General features: G+C 46.0%; 1 protein-coding gene across 1 annotated transcript; it reads right to left on the bottom strand.

Annotated features, from left to right (window-relative positions):
- Positions 1-943: 943 nt before the first annotated feature.
- On the bottom strand, positions 944-20366 carry IRF6 (interferon regulatory factor 6). The gene is made up of 9 exons (XM_059147072.1): positions 20139-20366; positions 15798-15881; positions 15056-15232; positions 10897-11101; positions 9740-9868; positions 7126-7269; positions 5661-6053; positions 4855-4973; positions 944-4189 (listed from the first exon to the last, which is right to left on the bottom strand). Exons 3-9 carry the CDS (start codon positions 15227-15229, stop codon positions 3965-3967), a joined length of 1389 nt encoding a protein of 462 aa, XP_059003055.1. The 5' UTR covers positions 15230-15232; positions 15798-15881; positions 20139-20366; the 3' UTR covers positions 944-3964.
- Between the last annotated feature and the right edge of the window lie 1518 nt (positions 20367-21884).

Raw genomic sequence — 21884 nt, 5'->3', positions numbered from 1 at the left:
CCCGCCCGTCTGCGCAGGGACTGGGAGGGGCGGAAGTGCCCGAGAGAAGGCGGGACCTGGCGAAGCTAGTAGCCTGCCGCTACCCTCACGTAGCTTCGTGTCGGGTTATTAGGTCAGGGAATTCAAAGAGGCGCACGCTGCACTCAGCACAAAAACACTCTGCTTTGTCTGGGCAAGCGCGCTATCCCCTCCAAACGAAGCTTCCCTCGAGAAAGCGACATGTTTTGCAGACTGTCCTCACCTGTGAGTGGCCCTACGAAGTCCGTTGTTTACTCTGACCTGCCTAAATCCCCAATTGGAGAGGCTGAATTCCTAGAAGTGGGTGCGCAAGGGCTGTCCTGCCCAAGATTTGCCGTCTCGAAGCTGGGTGTGAAGGGCATGGGCCCTGTTCACTCGGAATAAATGTGTGCCAGGCATGCTTCTGGGCGCTGGCAGTATTATTGCAACGTACAAAATACACAGAAACCCCACCTTCACGGGCTCAGGTTCGAGAAATTCAGTTTTCTGGCTTCACATGAGAAATGAACAGAGAGGCAGAAGCTTTTCAATCAGGCCAGTAAGAAGGAAGTGTTTCGCTGAAGGGCTAACACCTAAACTGCCAGCCCTAGGGCAAGAATTTCCTGAGAATGCTCAGCTGAGAAAACGGCCTAACTTTATTGCTATGTGGGCAGGACAGAGGCAAAGGGAACTGCGGGATCCGACACGGGAGGCTCCACTCCTTGCTCTACCTTGGTGGTATCTTCGGAAGGTGAAAATAGACAAGTATGGAGTAAAGATGGGGCTAGCGAGGAAGGAGGATCAGCGTGTGGGAGCTCCCAGTCTAACGCTGGTTTTTAGCTCAGAGAGAGTCAGAAACAGAGACTAGAAACCAATTTTTGGATTTTTTCCTTCCCCAGATTTATTTTCCCATGGTCCTTAGCAATAAATCTGTAAAATGAAAGACTTATTTATTTAGTTCATTCATTTATTCTAACAACAAATACAGGTGACCCTTGAACAAGCAGGCGGTAGGGGTGCCCCACACAGCAGGAACTCTGAATATAACTTATAACTCTCCCAGAACTTTACTAATAGCCTACTATTGACCAGAAGCCTTTCCAATAATATAAACAGTCAACAGATATTTTTGTTATAGCAACATTATATACTGTATTCTTATAATAAAGTAATCTAGGGAAAAAGAAAACACTAAAAAATCATAATACATTTACAGTACTGTACTATATTTATCAAAAAAACAATCTGGGTGTAAGTGGGCCTGTGCAACTCACACCTGTGTTGTTCAAGGATCAGTTCTATTTGAGAAAATAGTATGCACCAGACACTGGCAACAGAGTCCAAGACAAATAGTCCCTACCTTCAGCAAGTTGGTAGTCAAATAGGACACAGATGCTAAGCAATTACAAGGGAATTGATTATTCTGAAAAAGGAAGTATAGGATGATATGGGAACATATAACCAGAGATCGAATTATATGGGGAAGGAACAAGCCCAGATCCAACCATCGCCCTCCAAATTACCTACAGTGTTTTGTTCTGTTTAACTTTGAGCTAATCCAGTTTAGCGGGGTGGACAGAGAACAAAAAGAAGAGCTGGTGACACCATCCAATTCCCCTTCCACTCTTAAGCAAGGTGGAGGCAAGAAAGCAGACCACACCAAGAGAGTGTGCGGCGTAGCAACCAAAACTAACAGTCTCCAAGAAAGAAAGGGCACCTGGTATCTATCTATCCATCGGGACCAGAGAAGGAGCAGTGAGGGAGATCAGTGAACAGCCCTGCACACACTCACCCAGTGGTTTTGTTTTGTTTTTTGTTTTTTTGAAAAATGTATTTATTATTAGAGAGAGTGAGTGAGGGCAGGGAGAGGAAGAGGAAAAAGAAAATCTCAAGCAGACTCCCCACTGAGCATGGAGATGTGGGGCTCAATCTCATGACCCTCAGTCCAGCTCTTAACCAACTGAGCCACCAGGCACTTTTCTCCCAGCATTCTGAAAACAATAAAAAACATAGAAGAAACTAGTCTCTCTAGTTAAGACTACACAAAACTACTCATCCATTCCTCTGGCATCTATGTAAGCTTTTCATTACAGTTACATACAAGTTTGATCCTTCTTGGCTCTTCAGAACACAATCTTCATCACCTTTTGCCAGCTCCTCTTTTCTGGGCCTCTATCCAGATGGAGAGCCTGGCTATTAGTGTTTCATAGCATAAGGGGAAAGGACAACCCAGATCTAGCAGTTGCCCTCCACTTTACCTACAGTGGGCTCTTTTTAACTTTGAGCTGTGCAGTTACAGAGTTAGCCAGACACCAAAACCAAATCCTCCATGTTACCCACTCAACCAAAATGACCAAAAATTACAAAGTTTCTGTACCTTGCATGTTTCCTGATCTCTAGAAGCCCAAATGCTGCTCACAGCTGAGCACCTGACATTTACCCAGATTTCTCTTGGTCATGCTTTAGTTTAACAGCAGATCCCACTACATCCCTTAGAGATCCTAAAAACATAGCTTCAGCATTCTAAGTAAGTCCCTCTGCCACCTGTAACCAAATTGAGCTTATGGCTTTTGAAGCTACCTGATTTTTCAGCTAGTTCAACTACAGTAGCAAGTAGGGAATGGCCTGGATGGCCTAGTTTAAGGGTAGTACACTAGACATGGGTTTTCTTGTAATGGCCTGGCACAAAGAGGCATCAGTATTCAAGAGCCTTAGAGGCCTGCAACCAGAGATTAATATCTTGCTTTCCATTTAGGTCTTGGAGTTTAAATTATACTGTCTTTTTTTTTTTTTAAAGGTTGGGGGTAAGGCAAAAAAATGGAAGATGGAGCAAGAGTTAATAGATAAGACCAGTCTGTGGCAGCCATAGCTACAGTGTTCTACACCACTCTTCACCTGAATAGTTCACACCCAGCTACCTCCACAAGAAAGGGGACAAGTAGATTTGGGCCAGATGAGCCTTTGGCAGAAGAGCACTGCCCAGTCCTCCTTCACCCTGAATACCCCAATTTTTCAACTGCAAAAAGTCCAAACGATAGCAAAACTGTAAGTTTTAAAACAAAAAGGAACTGTCCCTTTTTTAGTCAGAAATTTGTCCTAGATGCCCAGCTCACTCCCAGCTCTTCCTCAAAGAAGAAAGAAGAAAAAGCTCTATCCTCTCTGAAAGGTACCACTGAGTCATGCACTCTCACCTACCACATTCTGAGTGTTATTGAGTGGTGGCAAGGTAAACACCTGACAACCAACTGTGCAGAATCCCTAGGCCTTCTGCTGACAGATTCCCTTGAGGAGCTGTTTATGAGCATTTACTCCACAGACCAGGTGACTTTTCAGACTTTGGCACCTATTTCTATTTAGATATCAAGCTTGGTTCCTAAGCAACCAGCCAGCTCCCCTCCCTCTCACTTACTCCGTCAGGGAGCCAGCTTCCTATACTAGCAGAACAGGTCAAACGGAGATCAATCTTGGACAAATCAGTGCTTGAGGGAACTTTAATGAAAGCAAGAAAAAAATATGATGCAAGAACAATGCAGAAAGGTTCTATTCCAGGCCGGTATGCCTTGTACAAGTAGAATGAAGTCATCAGGTCAGAGTTTTAACTGGCATTATTTCAGGCACTGTTCCAACCCCTTCGTTTTACAGGAATTAATCTGAAGCCTAGAGGTTAAATGAGTTGGTAGTTCAAGGTCACTGAAGCAGAGCACTGCAGCTAGAATGCTGGTGTCCAAAGTCCCAGGCCAAATCTCCCTCTACTACATTACACTAACACTGGGAGGTTTCAAAAAGAAAGGGGGACTATGAAAGGTGATTTTTTTCCATAAATTAAATCAACTTTAAAAGCCAGGCATACTGTGGAGAATCGAAGGCCACTAACATTGTTAGAAGGAAGAGGTTCAAAAGCTGGGTAAATCTGAATAATAAAAAATACTGCTATGTACAATATTGTAAAAAAAGATGGCATTCATGATTACTGGGCTGGCAGGGCAGGGGGGAGTTGCATGCTGGGGGCGGGCTGCATGGGCTGCCAGCTTTCTTGGGTTTGGAGGATGCGGTACAGCTGCTTCAGTTGAGCAACGATGTTATCTTTGATGTCTGGAGTTGAGATCTGCAGGCGGACACTGCCACTGTCAAAGGACCGTGTAAAATCACCAGAAAACATCTCGTAGATCATCCGAGCTACCACTGGAATAACCTGTTCAGGACACAGAACACACAGGTATCCACTGAAGAGAAGGTATTTTTAAGCAGCAGGAGGGACTCAAAATGATAGAAAGGACCAGTGAGGTCCTAGGAAAGCTGCCACCCCTTATGATAGAGTGTATGCCTTCTTCTCTCTAGACCATCTTGCTAAGGCTCACTCTAGAACTTGGTTCAAATGAAGGTAAAGAACCTATATGTTTCATTAAATCACATGCCTAGATAAACAGCTGCTTATTTAGGAAGTCTCTTACCCACATTTTATCTGTTGACTATCTTTTTTTTACAAAGCCAGGAACCAAATCCAAGTGGTCTTGCTGCCACTTACTAGAATAAGGTTACACTCTTAAAAGTAACTCAAAAGGTCTTTCTAAAAGAGCTAGAAAGGACCATATCCTGTTAGGTTTCAGCAAGACTCTAATGTCAATAAAAGAATGCAAGGTAAGGTCTTCACTAAGCCAGTCATCCATTTTGAGGACCTCTGTGCTCCAGCGTGGTCCTAGTTGGTTCTTACAATAAACAAAACTTGAGTCTGCTATTCTATTTGATGGGATTAAAACATACATAGGCTGATGGATCTTTGCTCAGCACAATCCTAGTCCTGGGGCTAAAGCACTGGTAAAAAGGCAAAGAGTTGTTGACATATCCTTATATCCTCACCTGAACCAAGATGAGTTTCCTTTCCAAGGGTTTCCCATCTGGCCATTCTTCCCCAAAGCATAAGTAGATCTCAAATGGTGGCTGCTTCTCTATCTGTCCTTTCTGGTGGGCAATGAGATCTGTAGAAGGTGGAAGAGCAAGCTTGGTATACTTGGCCATTCCATATCCACTCAGTAAAATACCATTTTCTGGGCTGCCCAATTTAGTGGTCACTAGCCACATGTGGCTATTACATTTAAATTAATTAAAATTAAATAGTTCCTTAGTCATTATGAGTCACATTCATGTACTCAGTTGCCCCATGTGAGCCATTGTGGACAACACAAATAAGAACACTTTTATCATTTCTGAGGGTTCTGAGGATATCATTGAACTAGACCTGGGGTTCAAATTGTATTGTAAAATCCACATCTCAGTGATCTTCCTAAATCTATTTGCTTGAATTTGCCACTTGGTATTTCCCAAATGAGAAGAGTATGTTTTGCTGATTATGATGAAGTCAACTTCCAAAGTTAAGGTGGCAGTGGCAGCATCTGGCAGTAATAACAAGGCTGTCTCCCTCTTCTGCCACTAAAGGAGCCACAACCAAACTAAAATTAGCTTCCAAGTACATAGCTTTGGAGTGAAATGCCCTTCTTTGTTGCGCAGGTCACTTTCATTTCTTAGAACTAAGGTTCTCTTCTACCTTTACTTCCTCCAGGAGTTTTTTTAAGATACCTGAAGAGCCAGGAAAGGGGTTTGGGAAGGTGGAAAACCTACTTCTGGGGTGAAGCCCCCAATCACAAACCTTCTGAAGAAAGACTTACCACTAAGGAACGTTTCCAGGCAAAATAGTTTGACCTTCTTTTGTCTCTCAATCAGGTTGGGGGCAACAAGCGATGGGGCACATGGCCCAGACCAGTACACTTTGCACTGGCACAGCCTGATGGCATAAATGGCATGACCGCTGACCTCCAGGATCAGTCCTCTGTCCATGACGTCTAGCAGCTTACTGGTGAACAGCTTCTGCTTCTCATTGGTGATATGCTCTGGACCTGGGAACTTCACCTGCTCCAGACTGACGGGACCAAAGAGTTCCTCTTGGTCAGGCATGGGACCCAGGTCCCCATAGAAGAGCCGGCAGCCCTGGGGGTTGCTCACGGTCATGGTCTGCCCATATTCCTTCCCACGGTACTGAAACTTGATGTCCAAGTCAGTCACTGCAAGGTGAGAGAGTACAGTGAGAGTCCTGCTCTAATGCTCTGCCTGGGACTCATGCAAGTCCATCAAGATCAAGCCACCTTTCGCCCAGCATTCAGGAAGGTCACCACCACCGTTATCCTTCCTGCAACAAAGGAAGACATCAACCTATCCCTGAACTATTCAGTCGAAAGACTACCTTAAAAGCAGATAGTTCAAGGTCCACATATACTATCTCTGTTTAATCATTACACCCTAAGGGCTAGAATCTCTCCAAGCAAACTTCTTGGTTCAGTCTCCTCATTTATACTGACTGAAGTGTTCACATCAGTGGACATGGAAGCAGCTAAAAACTAAGGTTATCTAGTTTGTGTCTCATTTTTGGCTCATTTTAAAAGAAATCAGAAGAGTAAGAAAAAATACCAAGCCATCTTATCTTTCTGAAAATTACACACATGAGCACACTCTGAGGATTTGTTCTAACAATTTACCATAAAAGGACGCACAGCTCATGGCAAAGTAAATTTTTACTCATCAAGCCTCCACTGAACCTTACAGGTCTTATCAAAGCTATTACTCTCTTGGACCAAATACTAGCCCTCACATTCCCACCCTCCACCCCATCCCCACTACCACGATGCATACCATGAAAGGGAGATGGGGCAGTGACACTGGTTCTTCATTGAGATCAATTTGTGTTCAATTCAGAATTATTTTCTCCCTTCCAAAAGCCCCACAAAATCCAAGAACCTTCTTGATCAAATTCATGGCCATTAATCTTCCTGTCCCTCAACTGGCCTTAAGCCCAGATCCCCTAGACAAACTGATGAACCCAGGCCTTCCACTCACCTAACAGGTGAGTAACCCTGAGCTGCAACTAATCACAGCATCCCCATGGGCAGGTAGATATGAACTAATGTTTCTTCACTTCTTCCCTGATGACTCATCAGCCAGTCAGGAACCGGACAGCGGCTGCCTATAGGATGGGTAGCTATTCTATATATGGCAAAGAAATGGAGGCAGAAGGTGGGGCAGGAAAAGGGACTGTAATAGGAGCTGAAGACCCAGCTAGAAAAATCAAGTCTCACTTACTTGGGAGAGAGCTGATCCACAGCTCTGGAGAGCTATAAAAGGGCTGTATAGGTGCCTGGGGTACATCTATTTCCAGAGGCTCAGTTTTGGGCCACACTGCTTCAGGGCTGCAGTTGCCCACACTGGCTGGTGCCATGGGAGAACCTAGAACAGAAAGCTGTGGGTGAGCAGGCAGGGACACCACGTTTGTACATCACCTGGCTCGGGGCTTTAAAACCTAACAAGGCTGAAAGACAAGAGTCAAACACTGGACTATGACTCCATGTGGCAGCCCATCAATGATTTCCACAACTGACACAAAAAGAGATACAGTTCCCCTGCTTCTACTTCCTAATCATATTAATTCTCCCATAAACTCAAAGTTCTGAAAACGTGCATTTGCTGAAGATAACCAAACATATGAGTATTCTCTGGGGTTAAATTAGAATGAGCATGAATGAAAGGTTCCCTGTTACAGATTTTCGCCCCAGCAATTACATAGAAGTTGGCTGTCTTCTACAAAATGAACTCTTCTATAAAATGAACTCAATTGAATTAGTTGATTATCTTTGGGTATATAGAAATTCCATTAAAAACAAACAAATACTGGGGTGCCTGGGTGGCTCTGTCAGTTAAGTGTCTGCCTTCAGTTCCAGTCATGATCCCAGGGTCCTGGGATCAAGCACTACATCGGGCTCCCTGCCCCTTGGGGAGCCTGCTTCTCCCTCTCCCACTCCCCCTGCTTGTGTTCCCTCCTTCACTGTGTCTCTCCATCAAATAAATAAATAAAATATTTTCAAAATAAAAATAAAATAAATAAACACAAATACTTTTACGTGCACAAAACATCTGGAAGGGTATCAAAAAATCTAAAAGGATCAGTTTCTTCCAGGGAAACCAAACAGGGGGTCAGAGACAGAAAGGGAGGAAAACCTTTTGGTACCATTATGAATTTTAAAACATGTAAAACCAATATTTATTCAAAAGTATCCAATTAATAGCTTTTAGGAAAGAAAATGAAATACCCATCCTATTTCTTGCTATTCTCAAAGTTGGTTCACTCCAAAGTCTAGAGATTTCTCCTCCTAGCCTCACTTCTTAGGCATCTATTCTTCAACAATTCTTCTTCCTCTGCCCCAAGGGCTCTGAAATCATAGAAGTAATGTTTCTTTGACTGTTTGTGCAAAAGTCTGGTTAAATCAATGTACCCATTTTCCTTTTTTGTTTTTATTTTTTATTTTTAAAGATTATTTATTTGAGAAACAGCATGTGCACAAACGAGGGGAGGGGCAAAGGGAAAGAGAGAGAGTGAATCCTTAAGCAGACTCCCCCCTCCCCTCCCCGAGCAGGGAGAGCCTAACTTGGGGCTGGATCCCAAAAATTGAGATCATGACCTGAGTTGAAATCAAGAGTGGGACGCCCAACCAACTGAGCCACCCAGGTGCCGCTTTTTAAATAGATGTCCCACATCTTCCCAAAATGATCCAAAGCAACCCCTAACATAAGGCAAAAAAAATTTGCTTTGGTAAAATATGAACAGAAAATATGAAATCAGGGTTCTGGAGATAGGTTGCACCCTTTTAATGGGCGAAAATAACAGAATGAATCAGCCAAGGATTTGGGAACAAATCTCGTATTTCCAGATATCCAACTCAAATCACTAAGTGCGAATGTAGCATGTGACAATATTGACCTGAGAGAACTCAATGATAATTTTCTGTACTCATCCCTTGGTTGTAAAGATATAAATAGCAGGTTAAGTGAAGGAGGGAAAGTGGACAGAAAATAAGAGTTATTTCCCGATTCTTAAAGGTAAGAGAATCACCTAAAGTAGGGGACTCCAAACTCCTAAAGGAATCATTTCGATAACTTTTTCTAAGTGGCATAAGTATCTCATTTGACCCAGAGCAGCCAGATGGAACTAGAAATGATGAGTGATGAGCTTCTCAACTCAACTAGTGCACGGCATTAGACTAGGAACATTTCAGTCAACAGTTCAAGTGAAGATGCTGAAGAGCACTTCACCTTGTATTTGAGCATCCTCAGAATGTGCAATGGAAGAGTCAGTACCTGCTCTGTTACAGTGACCTTCCAACCCCTCAACTCATTTTTCCTGGGAAGCTTAATTCAAAAAGTGCATAAAAGAAGCAAAAAGTCTCTTGCAGATAAATTCTATCAAAGCCAAGTATTGTAGAAACCACAAGTTTCCCAGGACATAGCCTTAGCAGAGTAGATACCCTGCTAAGAAAGTGACACAAAATTTGTATCAAGGGAAATAGTGGAAGACTTTGCATATAATTCGTCAAAATGATATCTATAGTTGGCTTCAAGGAAATTAGCGCAATTTATAACAACTGATGTATTTTTATATGGAACTAAGAATGAATTTGTTTAATTTCTCTGAATTATCTGTAAGATTCCTTAGATGTTCTCTATGCCTGGAAGCTGCCCACTGGGATAACTGGGCCAGCAGAGTTCCCCTGTCTATGGCCCCTACTTGTTAGTAGACCAGCAGCTTGGCCACAAGGCCGCATCACTGCTCCCAGTGCAGCTGGGGCTGAGTCAGTAGTTGTTAAGTCAAAGCCTGTTCCACCCTCTTCATTCTTCTGTACCACCACTGACCATCCCCACTCACCATTGATGTTCAGGAAGGGGAAAGTGTCCTGGATGGGAACATGGTGCTGTGACTGATCAAGCTCATCTTCTTCATCTTCTTCATCTACATCATTATCCTTCTCATCCCAAGGAGCAGATCCAGTGGATCCTAACCGAGAAACAAACACATCATCCCACAAGTGAGCTGCTGGGGTTGCACTGTCATCCTTATAGATGATCTGCTCTATATGCTAGGTATTATTAGTACAGAGGCATCCAGAGCTCAATATGCACCCCCAATGCCCTAGCCAAAAAGAGTGGGAACCAAAGGTGTATTAACCTCTGGCTCTAACTCCTCCTACTGAGCTCTAATGTAAGCTCTCTTCTCTCCTACCCAGGAACTGCAGACCCTATCCCCTTTCTTAGAAATCTCTGAATTCCCACCTTTCAACCTCTTGCTACACATTAGCTTCCCTTTTAAGGACTCAAGGACACAATTTCTCCCCTTTGTAAGCTTAATGTGAGGACAGACCCTTCGCTCTTGGCAGGGCCTCACTAGATCCATTGGAGAACAAGTCTAAATCACCCGGCTCTCGGTACTTCCAAAGCACTGGGTAAACAGGAGGATCGGGTGGTATTCTCTTAGGAAAAGTATCCTACAAATTAAATAATCACTCATCCAACATTTGGAAAGGGAACTTAATAGCTTTAAGATGTCATGTCAATTGAGTCTTACAATAGTCTTTGAGGTAGGCAGGAAAGATGAGAACCCAGATTTTACCACTGAAGAAACTGAGGCTCAAAGGTCAAATGACTAGATTCCATGTCCCATAAGGAGCAAAATGATAAGAGCCAGGTTCAGAACTCAAACCTCCTAGGTTTTTAATTCCTCCATCTTCAAAACCACCTGACCTCTCCTCTCAGTGTTGAGTCCCAAGAGAAGCTCTTCCTACAGTAGGTCTCTATCCTCCCTCTACTTTCTCATTCTTTTAAACAGTCAGGCTAGTAACTATTCCCCTAAGTGAACAAGAAGATTTTGCTGACATATCTTTTGTTCTCCAGGTCCTTCCTAGAGAAAGGCTTTCTTGCTTTGTAACTAAACTTTGTAAGTGATGTTCAAGTCAACTATCTCTTTAAAGAGTCCAGCCCAGAACATGGCTTATTGTCCACCTGTCCTGCCAGCAGCTGGGGCCTTACCTGGGTTAATGATTGATCCCTGAGGCTGCGGGATGTCACACACTTGGTATATCTTCACTGGGTTCATGGGTACCTCCTTGGTGCCATCGTACATCAGGTTGAATTCCCTGCTCTTGTTGAGAGCACAGCGGAGCTGGGCCTTCCATTTAGCTGGGTCAGGGTCATCCACCCCTTCCTGGTACTTCCCTGTCTCCACAGCCCAGGCCTGAGGAACAGGAAACCACAGTGAATGCCTGCCGTTGCCCAGAATGTGTTCACCCTCGCTCATGAGCACATATACCCGGGCCTGACTGCCCCGCCATCCCCATCCCCACTTACAGAGCCTGCAGCAGGAAGCCCCACCCTCAGGCCCTGGCCGGGCAGCACCAGAGGGACATTAAGCCATATGCAAACATAATCTTTTGAAAGGAGGAGCCTTATCTCAACTGTTGGTGCCAGCACCACCTGTCAAGAGTGGCTATAATAAAGGTTAGTAATAAAGAAGGGCCTGGAAAAAATACAGTTCACCTTTGAACAATACAGGGGTCAGGAATACTGACCCTCTGCACTGTCAAAAATCCACATATTTAATTTTTGACTCCCCAAAACTGAACTATCTTACTGGTAACAGCTGATTAATACACATTTTTTATACTATAGACTATATTCTTATAATAAAGCAAGCTAGAGAAAAGGAAATGCTATTAAAAAAATCATAAGGAAGAGAAAATATAATTTATAGTACTGTACTCATTGAAAGAAAATCTGCACGTAAGTGGACGTGTACAGAGGTGTCTGGTTGGCTCAGTTAGAAAAGCATGTGGTTCTTGATCTCCAGGTCATGCGTTGGGGCCCAATGTTGAGTATAGAGATTATTGAGTAAGTAAGTAAATAAATAAATAAACACACACATAAATAAATAAATAAAGTGGACCCATGCAGTTCCAACCCATGTTCAAGTGTCCGCTTTATACCCCAAAATGCTAATGGTAACTTTGGATAGCAGGATTTCAGGTCAATTTTTTTTTTTTGGCTTGTTTTTTACATTAATTACTTTTATAAGATGACAAAGGGAGACGCCATGTGATATGAAGAGTTTGGCCTTGCTGTTCCCTCCCCCTACATTCTTCAATCTGATGCATAAATAACTGTGGAAAACAAGTGCCTTTAGGAATAAAAGCCTGTCGGAGGGCAAGGCAGCACAGTCTGGGAGTCCAGCTGGAGGCGGAGGGCCTCACTGGACTGATCCCACACCTTTTGCCCTTCCCTAGTTCCTCAGAGTCCCACTTCATTGGAAATACTTTGCTGCAAACACCAGGTATGAGCTAAAACTGCTTTGACTCCTCCTCACTGGTTCTCCATTTCTGGGTCCAGAGGTATGTGTGTTTCCACTCATGGGCTACCCACTCTCCCCTACTGCTAACATACTCTCAGAGCTCTATGCTTTCTTCAGGATGTTACCTTCTGGTGCAGAAAAGGGGGATGTCATTAGCAGAGCCCTCAAGACCAGGAAGCATACCCCAGTTTGTGGAAATGGACAGGGCTCATGTCCAGTTCCAACTCCTTGCCTCTGCTTCTAACCTCAAGCTGAAATGGAAATTTTCTGCCCCATCCTTTGAGATCTATGACCTCCCTCAGTCACTCCCTGCCCCAGACCTTGACAATCATCAGGAAGTTTTTTCCAAAACAAATTTCAGTCCTCCTCTTCTAATTCAGATTCACTTCTTACCATGTCCTCAGACTCAAGCACCTGCAGTGTAGTTCTGCAGTACAGAATGTGGAGGTCTGAGAAATGGGTGCTGCCCCAGATGGCTGTGCTGGCTCCGTTCCATCCAGCTCCCTACAGGGGATGTTGATGTCACTGGTCCGCAATATCTGAGAAGCACATCTCTAGTGGTGCCTGGTGGTACTTGACTGCTGGCTCACTACATCTTCCCTTCCGTTTATTTGATCCCTGGTACCCACTCCTGCTCTGGCCCCGCCCACCCGGCTTGGGCTGTGCTGACTTTGGCTCAGGTCTAAATATTTCTGTGGCTCCTTAAATCCCTGCCCCTCCATGGAGAGCAGCCAAACTAAGCCAGAACCACAGCCACAGCCTTCTGGCTCACAACACGGCCATTCCTCCTCAGGGCCCACACAGAGGGCAATGCAGCAGTGGGGCTACCCACCCCGTGGCAATCATAGTGATTTATAAACAGGACATACTCAACCCATTCTGGGTCTTGCTTCTGACACTCAGGTCACTGTGCAGGTCCCTACTACTTCTCTTCCAGAAATCGAAGTAACTTCTATATTTTAATTGGTAATTCACTAGTCCCTCCCTACACATTATTTCACTCAATTCTCATAACAATCCTGTGAGGCAGGCAAGACTGGTTTCATCCCCCATTTTACTGAAGGGGAAGCTAAAGCCCAAAGAGATTATATGCCGTGTTTAAGACCATACGTGCAACTGATGGTAGGATCTGAAACGAGGACTTCCAATTCCTGGTCAGAATGGAGTAGATGGTAATGGGGGAGCAGACAGGCTTGGGTTCAAATCCTGGCCACACCCCTCACTAGCTGTGTGATTTGGGCAAGTTATTTAGCCCCTCAGAGACTCAGCCTCTGCACCTACATCACTGGGTAATACCTCCCTTACACAGTTGCTGAGAATTCAATGAGACAATGGACAAGGGATACAGAGCAGGCATCCATTTAAGGAGCAGGTCCCCTGCCTCCTTCTTGCTCCCACAAATCCTTCCCAAGGCCTCTCAGAACTTGGGATCTGTGAAAGTGCCCTCACTCTTCTCCTGACTTTTAAGGCCCTCCCTTAGCATTCTGCAAACAGAGATACAAACATAAGCAAGACAAGCTTCCCGCAGCCATGTTCCTCTCAAGCCCTGTGTGCAGACCACTCTCGTGAGTGAGGCTTTCAGAAACCAGCGTCTTCCCCCACGGCCAGCCACTCCCAACCAGCCACAGCAAATGCAGTTTCAGACCATGGCCACAGCCAGAGGCCGGCTGGGCTGAGGCAGGCCCATTCCCTCCCAGTGCCAGCTTCAGTCATTGGGGCTGGTTTACAGATGTTTTTCCCTATCATTTTTGAAATTAAAAGCGCTCATATACTTTCCTTCTAAGTGCTTTCAGGCCAATTTTCCCTCTGCCTCTCATGTCTACACCTGATATAACAGAGTTGGGTGGGAAACATCTCTAGGACGGCTCTCCTTTGAGGGATGAGCCCACATCTTCTGATCCAATCTCAGCAAGAACTGGGGCGTCAATCTTGAGAAGCCCAGGGTAGGGACTAGATTTCACTTCTGACTTCCAGCTTATAAAGGAAGAAAAAGCTAAACTCACTCCTCTGTGTCTTGGAGATGCAGGAACTAAAGCAACTCATGAGGCAGAAGGCTGACCAGCACAGAGAAGTTGGTCGGAAGCAAAGGGTCTGGAATTAGAAACCACATTCCACCCCTTCCTGTGACGAGCTTCCCACCGACTTCTGCCTTAAGCCAAACTTCGGCTTCACTGAATTTTGTAAAATGCAGTGTGATTAAATCTTGTTTTCTGTTAAGTAAAACAATATGTTCACATCAGAGCTATTTTTTATTTAAGAAAACATACTTGTAGAAGAAAAACCTGTACTAGATCACCATTAAGTTTTAAGCAGAGGTTATGCACGGGGCAAGGTATTTTAATATCAAAAGAACACCATGCAGAGGGCCCTCTACATCCATCCTACAGGCTATGTTAGGAGGCTGCCAACAATCAGTAGTTCTGCCCTGGTCTGGAGAGTCATTCCCAGGCCCAGGCACCTCTCTTCATAGCCAGAGCCCTGAGGGCATGAAGAGCAAGGGTCATTTGCTGGCCTCCAGGAGCTTTTGGAACAACCACACCAACACAATCACTTGCAGTTTTACCAACTGCACCCGGGATCTTTTGGGATATGAGTTGAGTACCTTTAGCCAGTGGGAAAGAATAAACACCCTCAAAATCACAGACGTGTCCCGGCAAGAGAAATTACTGTGCCTAAGTTTGGGCAACCCCTTCATAAACATTCTCTCTGAGGCATCAGCATTTGGGATCTAGTGTACTCCTCATGCCAAAATAAAAAACGGAACAAAACAACAACCGAAAAACCCAGAAAGCTCTGACAGAACTGGAAAGCATTTTAAGTCAGATGGTGGAAGAAACCCTTTACCTTGAAAATGGTATTTTCCTCCTCTTGTTGGGGGCTATGCCGGGTGGCATGTTTCCAGGGAATCTGGAAGCGTTTGGAGTCCCTGTGTAGCCAAATGAGCCCGGGGTACAGGCCACTATCCACCTGGGCCACCAGCCAGGGCTTCAGCCGAACTCTGCGGGGGTGGAGGGCCATGATCTAGGGGAGGGGGAGGGAGGGTAGAGAGTCGGGAGAGCAGGAGAATTAGGCCAGCCTCTGGGAACTTTTCCCAGCCACTGTTCCCGTATGATAGAGCTACAGTTTCATTAGATTACAGCAAAGAAACTAAATATGGGAATAGACTGTGCCAGGTGGGGAAGAAAAGAAAAGAGGTTAAAAGGTTCTTTGGATTCTTATTCCAAAGCCATTTATACTTCATGTTCTAGCCAAATCAGACTTATCATGTAAGTAGATCACATTTCTCCTATTTAAATCCTGAAGCAGGAAAATAATAAAAGATGACATCATCCCTGCTGGAACACAGTCCTTCCTGAAGAACCAAGGGCTTTGGAAGAGAAGTGAAATTGCTCTTTTCAATCTCATCTCAGGAGACAGGAGAAAAAAAGTTATGGAAACTGCAAAGATAGGGGCAAGAATTTGAAGCACACCTTCTTTATAGATAAGACAACTCAACACGATCAGGAATATTTTAATAAGAAATGACAGCACCGTGGTGAGGGGTAGGAGGCAAGGGGTGGGTCCTGGTTCCCAAGTCCTCACTTACAGAGATGAGCGGGCAGTGTATCCACGGGGATCTAAAGAGCTGGGCCTCGAGTCAGCTCTCCTTCCTCTGTGCTGGCCAAAGACTCTGTAATCAAGAAAAAGGGGTTCCAAGTTGGTTATGCACAGGACAATCCAGTGGCTTGCAGAAGACTTGGGAACATGGGAGACAAAGGCTCTGAGGACCCTTCTCACACCTGAGTCTGGAAAAGTCCAGGAGCCCAAGAATAATCAAGTGCTACGGCTCTTCACCCTAGGCTGCTAAAAACAACCATAAGACAAGCTGGCCTCTTCCACCTGGGTCTGTTTATCTCCCCACAGAGGCTAGAGTGAACTCACGGGTTGCAGGAGGTTGCAGGAGGCGGCCTGGGTAAAGTCTGCAATTGATCCTCATAAAAACACACGGGCTCCGCAGATAACATTCGGCACCAGCCCGCACTCACAGCAGGAAACAAAGGCCTGCCCACGCTGGGTGCCTTTAGGAAAAACTGGTCCCTAGAGAATTGTTTGCCAGGGGTGTTGTGTTTAGGTATTTTTTGTTGTGTGTACTCTCCTTTTACTTTGTTTTTACTTAAGGTGAGGTCTGCAAAATCGCCTTCCCTCAGCGAATACACATCCATCAGCTACTGTGTCCAACACTATGTCGGTTAGAAATGGCTTTCGTCAGACTCCCTGAAGAAATCCACACTGGAACTGCTCAAACCCCACAACGGCCTGAGGAAAGGAAGATAAATAAGTCACCTTCACACCCAGGAAGGTCCCCACCTGGATCACAGTTCAGAAGCCAAACCAGTTGAGTCAGCTGAAGGCTCCCACTCACAGGAGCTTAGCTGAGGGGGTGGCCCCAAACTCCACTTCCTTCCCCAGCCAGACTCCCAACAAGCAGGGAAAACCCAAACCCAAATCAAGCTGGCTTCTGGCACTTTAAGAGCAAGGCAGGACCTGCTCTCACCTGAGCCTTCTGACCCAGTTAACAAGTTCTGCAACTGAAACCTACCCCCTGGGAGCACAGCTTAGAGTGGGCAGGTCAGGTTGGCATGCAGGTATTCAACTGTCCCCAGAACCCATGTTCTTGGCCTTGTTGGGGTTGCTTTGTAGGGCAGCAAGTGAAGCCATCAAACCAGGGGGAAAACATTTACCTTAGAAGGAGAAGAGAATGCATCTTCTCCTAAGGACAAGTTCTACCTTCTGCTCCTCAGTCCCAGCCCACTGGAAAGGGGATGGAGCAAGGGACGGACGAATGGGGAAATGGACACCACACTGGTCAGCCTCGTAAGGGACATTTGAGAATTTCTATTGCAATAGCCATAAGTCCTGTGTCTACGCTTGTCAGACATGTGAAATCAGTTCTAGACGGACCATGGACTTTGAAGAAAAGCATTTATCATAGTTGATCAATAACTCATCAAGAGAAAATTAAAGCAACCAAGTCAACGCAGGAACCTGCACATAGTCATAGGGAAGAAGCAATATCACAGAGACTGACTGATTGTTAAGATCCAGAGTCCTGGGTTCTCAGCCTTCTCTCAAGATGGCCCTGCACGTAACAACCCCGCCCCAGCCTGCCTTCCTCATGCCTCACCTGCACCGCTGCTAACCCTCTCCAACTCAGTCAAAAAAGAGTCAGCCAAGATCTCCCCCACCTGCCACTCAGTACCTAGGGCTCTAAAAACTGGCAGAGAGGGAAAAGTTGGAAGCAACCAAAATAACAGAGGAAAATGGCTAATTACATACAGTCTCTCAGGCTGCACTATTAAGCAACCATTAACAACGGGGTGTCTGAAGAATTTTTATTGGATTTGGGGAAATGTTTACAACATGAAGTTAAGGGAGAAAATACAGCACACAATATCGACTATATAGTATTCTCTCCATCCTTTAACATAACATGCACTTGCATACATACGCATGTACACACAGATGATTTAAAGAAAGGAAAAGAAAGGGTGCCTTTCTGCCTTCAGTGGGTTAAAGCTTCTGCCTTCAGCTCAGGTCATGATCTCAGGGTCCTCAGATCGAGCTCCACATTGGGCTCTCTGCTCAGCAGGGACCCTGCTTCCCCTCCCCCACCACTGCCTCCCTCTCTACCTACTTTTGATCTCTGTCAAATAAATAAGTAAAATCTTAAAAAAAAAAAAAAAAAAGTAAAAGAAATACCCCAATGTAACAAGACATCCAAAATGGTTACCTGGTGATAGGATTATGGGTGATTTTATACATATGTATATACTTTTGTGTATGATTCACATTTTCCTACAGTGACATGCTTCAATTTATAACAAAATGAAAAGAAAATTGAGGCGCCTGGGCGGCTCAGTCAGATAAGCATCTGCCTTCAGCTCAGGTCTTGATGCCAGGGTCCTCGGCGAGCCCCACATAGGGCTCTCTGCTCAGTGGGAGCCTGCTTCTCCCTCTGCCTGCTGCTCCCCCTGCCTGTGCTCCCTCTCTCTTTCTCTCTCAGTCAAATAAATAAATAAATCTTCTTTAAAAAGTGAAAAACACCTACACATAGTATTTCCTTTAACCACAGGAAGCGAAGACCTTTCTTGGCCACTGGAAGGTATAACAGATGATGCCCTTCATCTTTTCATCTTCATAGCTGCTGAGACTATGATACCAACAGTCCTTCATACCTACATAGGCTTTAGAGTTTTTTACATGCACTTTCATTTAACATGTATGATTTCATCCTCATGATCTGGAAGTAGTACTATTATTATCCCCATTTTATAGCTGGATTAACTGAGACACAGAAAACTGCTTCATCTGGGGCTTGGACCCAATACTCCTGAGTTAGAGTACATCATAGCACTGAATCCTGCCACAATGCCCTGCTTTCCAAATCCCTCCTTCCGCACACTAAGAAAGTAAACCAAAATACTGACAAGATCCCAGCAGCATGAAAGGCCAAGGAAGTGGTTAGGGAGGAGATTCCATGACACCCACCCCCAAACACACCTGAATCAGAGTTCTCGTTCAAAACACACACACCACCCAAATCCCAATGCCCACAGAACCTTGGCCTAGCTGGATTCAGCCCTGGTATCTCTAGCTGCCATCACAGTGAAATTCAAAGCCTGTGTCTCCAACAGGTACTTACCCAGCCAAAGAACAAAGATGCTCACCTGTCCACTCCCCTCACACTGGGCACTAAGCAGGGATCTTCCAACCTCTCCAAGGCATAACCGTCCTCTCTCACACACCCATTCCAGGGAGCTGGTCCTCTATAAACAACCCCCACCCCCACTAGTTGCAGCCCCTGCCCAGACTAGTTTCCAGGGGCACCACGACCCCAAAGCCGAGCTTCAAGATTGGCCCAGCGGTTTGGCTTAGAGTAGAACACACTTGCCAGGTAGTTCCAAGTTCCCCAACCTTCCCTCCATTTAGTTTAGCCCTGCTTAGGGGTAAATTCTGTGCGTCTCGCCATAATTCCCATGCCCTTCTTCTTTGCTGGATTGAAGTTGGGGGCGGTGAGAGGGAGCTTCAGGGTATTGGGAGCTGCTGTCATGCATTATGCATACATCTAACCCTAAACTACTCTCCTGGGTCAGCACCAACCTTCACTAACTCCTACTGGAGCACCTTCTCCCTCTCCCTTCCCTGGATTCCACTTTTGATATCCACTAGGAAAGCAGGTTTGGGACGGAGATGACCCTTTTACTACAAAGCAGGCTCCGTGTAAAGAGTGACACCCCGGGCCTCCTTTCCAGGCAGGGGTGGGAGACTTTCTCCATTTTTCCACAGCCACCCTCCATCCCCTTCAGGGGAAGAGGGCCTCACCCCCAGAGCGACCACACCCAGTGCCACCCTGCCCAACACCAAGCTTGGCTACTTGGAAATCCATGGGTGTCTCCCAGGCCCCACATAGGGGCCTGACTGCCAAACAAATTCAAGGAGGAAAAACAAACTGGCTAAAATCCTGGCAGCCCCATCCCCATTTCCCCAAACATCTACCAGGACCAAAGGCCCGCAGGCCTAGGAAATCCCCCTCTTTGGGACTCGGGCCAGCGGCTCAGCGAGCTGGTAAGACCGGAGGGGCGGAGGCGCCGTAGCTCTATCCCGTGGTGGGTGGGTAGAGGCCGAGATAGGCACACTCCGGTAGTGCAGGGAGAGAAAGAGAGTAGAGAGAAGTGTGGGGTCGGGAGGGGCCCCGCGTGCTCCAGGGCTAGGACCGCCCAGAAGCTACCTAAAGCAGGGCGACAGGCACCCAGCCCCAGAAGGTCTCCCCAAACAAACAGATGTTCTCAAGCAAGGTTCCTAACCGCACAAACTCTGGGGCGGGTGTGTCCCCAAACCCCACCCCCACCCCCTTCCACAGCTAGTGTTCAGAAGTTAGCGTCCTCACCTATTCTCAGTCCGGCGACAAGAAGCGGACGTCCCTCCGAACCACGTCCCCAGTTAAGATCCCCCGTCGCCACCGCTCTCCTTGATCGGTCCGGCAAGCACACCTGGCTTTGCGCAGGGAGAGTCTTGGAGCTCGGCTCCGCGTCCCGCACCGGCCCTTACCTGCCCAACCCAGGTGCGCCGAACTCACGTCAGCGCCTCGCCCTGGGACGCCGCCGCCCCTCCGCCGTCCGGCCCCGCCTCCCAGGTATGACCACGCCCTCTCGCGTTCGGCATTGGCGGGTTGAGAGAAATAGGATCCTCTGTGTTCCTGGCGGCCCAGAGCAGCCCAGCCCCTTCCACACCTCACTCTCCCGCTTCTAACCCCGGCTGAGAAAATTCCCAGGCTCGTGTCTCGATCTCATGCCTCCGGGCTGGTGGTCTTGGAAACTGGGAGGTCACATCTAAAGAGGAGAGGGTGCCTCCCCTTTCCTCTTGTCCCATAGTTACCCCGCCGTATGGAGACAGTTAACCACAAAAAAAGGGTTTAGAGATTCTGGGTTGGCCCTACTCCCTTTGGGCCTGTGTAAGCGAGTGGGATATGGAAAAGAGACTCAGGACACTTAGTCCCTTGGAGAGAGAAGCCTTGTGGCTTCCAGAGCAGGAATTCTGCCTTTATTGTGCCCCTTACCCGAGTGATTGTAAATTACTCGGCTTCTTGGTTTCACTTTTCTCATCTATTCAAGAAGAATATTTGCTGCCTTTTCCAGTCACTATCCAGTAATGACTAAAAGCATGGCCTCTGGAGCTAACTATTAGGATTCAAACCCTAACTCCATCAGTTACTAAGACTTGGGAACATTTCCTAAGCTCTCTGGTCCTCAATTCCTTATTGGTACAGCGAGGTAAATAAAAGTACCCACCTCAAAGGGGTGTCGTGGGGGTTCAATAGGTTGCTTCATAAAAAGCATTTGGAGCAGCACTTTGGCACTTATTGAGCGATATTTAAATACTTGAAGTTTTTGTATATGGATCCAAAGTATATAGACAATGCCTCACAGACAAAATGAGGTGACGTCTCCTGTTATTACCTGACATTCAAGGCCTATATGTCCCCTAACAGGTGTTTGATGGGAGTCCCCTCTCCTTTCCCACTCGAGTGAATCCCAGTCCTTACAGAGTACATGCTTACAGGGAGCTCTGAAACAGTACGGAGATCCTGAAGCACCGAGCTGGCACGGGTAGGAAGGGGCATAAGTGGGGTACTTGGGTTTGGGAGTTTAAAGCAATAAGTGAGAGACCAGGAATGAGTAGTGTTATGGTTGAACTGTGTCCCCCCCTAAATTATGATGTCCCCCCCAATACCTCCGACTGTGACCTTAGTTGGACATAGAGTCTTGACAGAGGTGATCCCGTTAAAATGAGGTCATTAGGGTGGGCCCTAATCAACTAGGACTAGTGTCCTTATATTTTTTAAAAAGGGAAAGTTGGACATAGAGGTTGACAGACACAGAGGGAAGGTGATGTGAAGAGACACAGGGAGAAGATGACCATCTACAAACCACGAGAGAGGCCTGGAACAGACCCTTCCCTCAGAGCCTTCAGAAGGATCCAACCTTACTGACACCTTGATTTTGGACTTCCAGCCTGCAGAACTGTGAGACAAGACATTTCTGTTGCTTAAGTTACCTGGGGCACCTGGGTGGCTCAGTCGGTTAAACGTCTGCCTTCAGCTCAGGTCATGATCTCCAGGTCCTGGGATCGAATT

The sequence above is a fragment of the Mustela lutreola genome, chromosome 14 (genome assembly GCF_030435805.1).
Source record: "Mustela lutreola isolate mMusLut2 chromosome 14, mMusLut2.pri, whole genome shotgun sequence".
Classification (NCBI taxonomy): Eukaryota; Metazoa; Chordata; class Mammalia; order Carnivora; family Mustelidae; genus Mustela; species Mustela lutreola.
The sequence above is the reverse complement of the archived record's forward strand: the minus strand, read 5'-3'. Positions and strand labels throughout refer to the sequence as shown.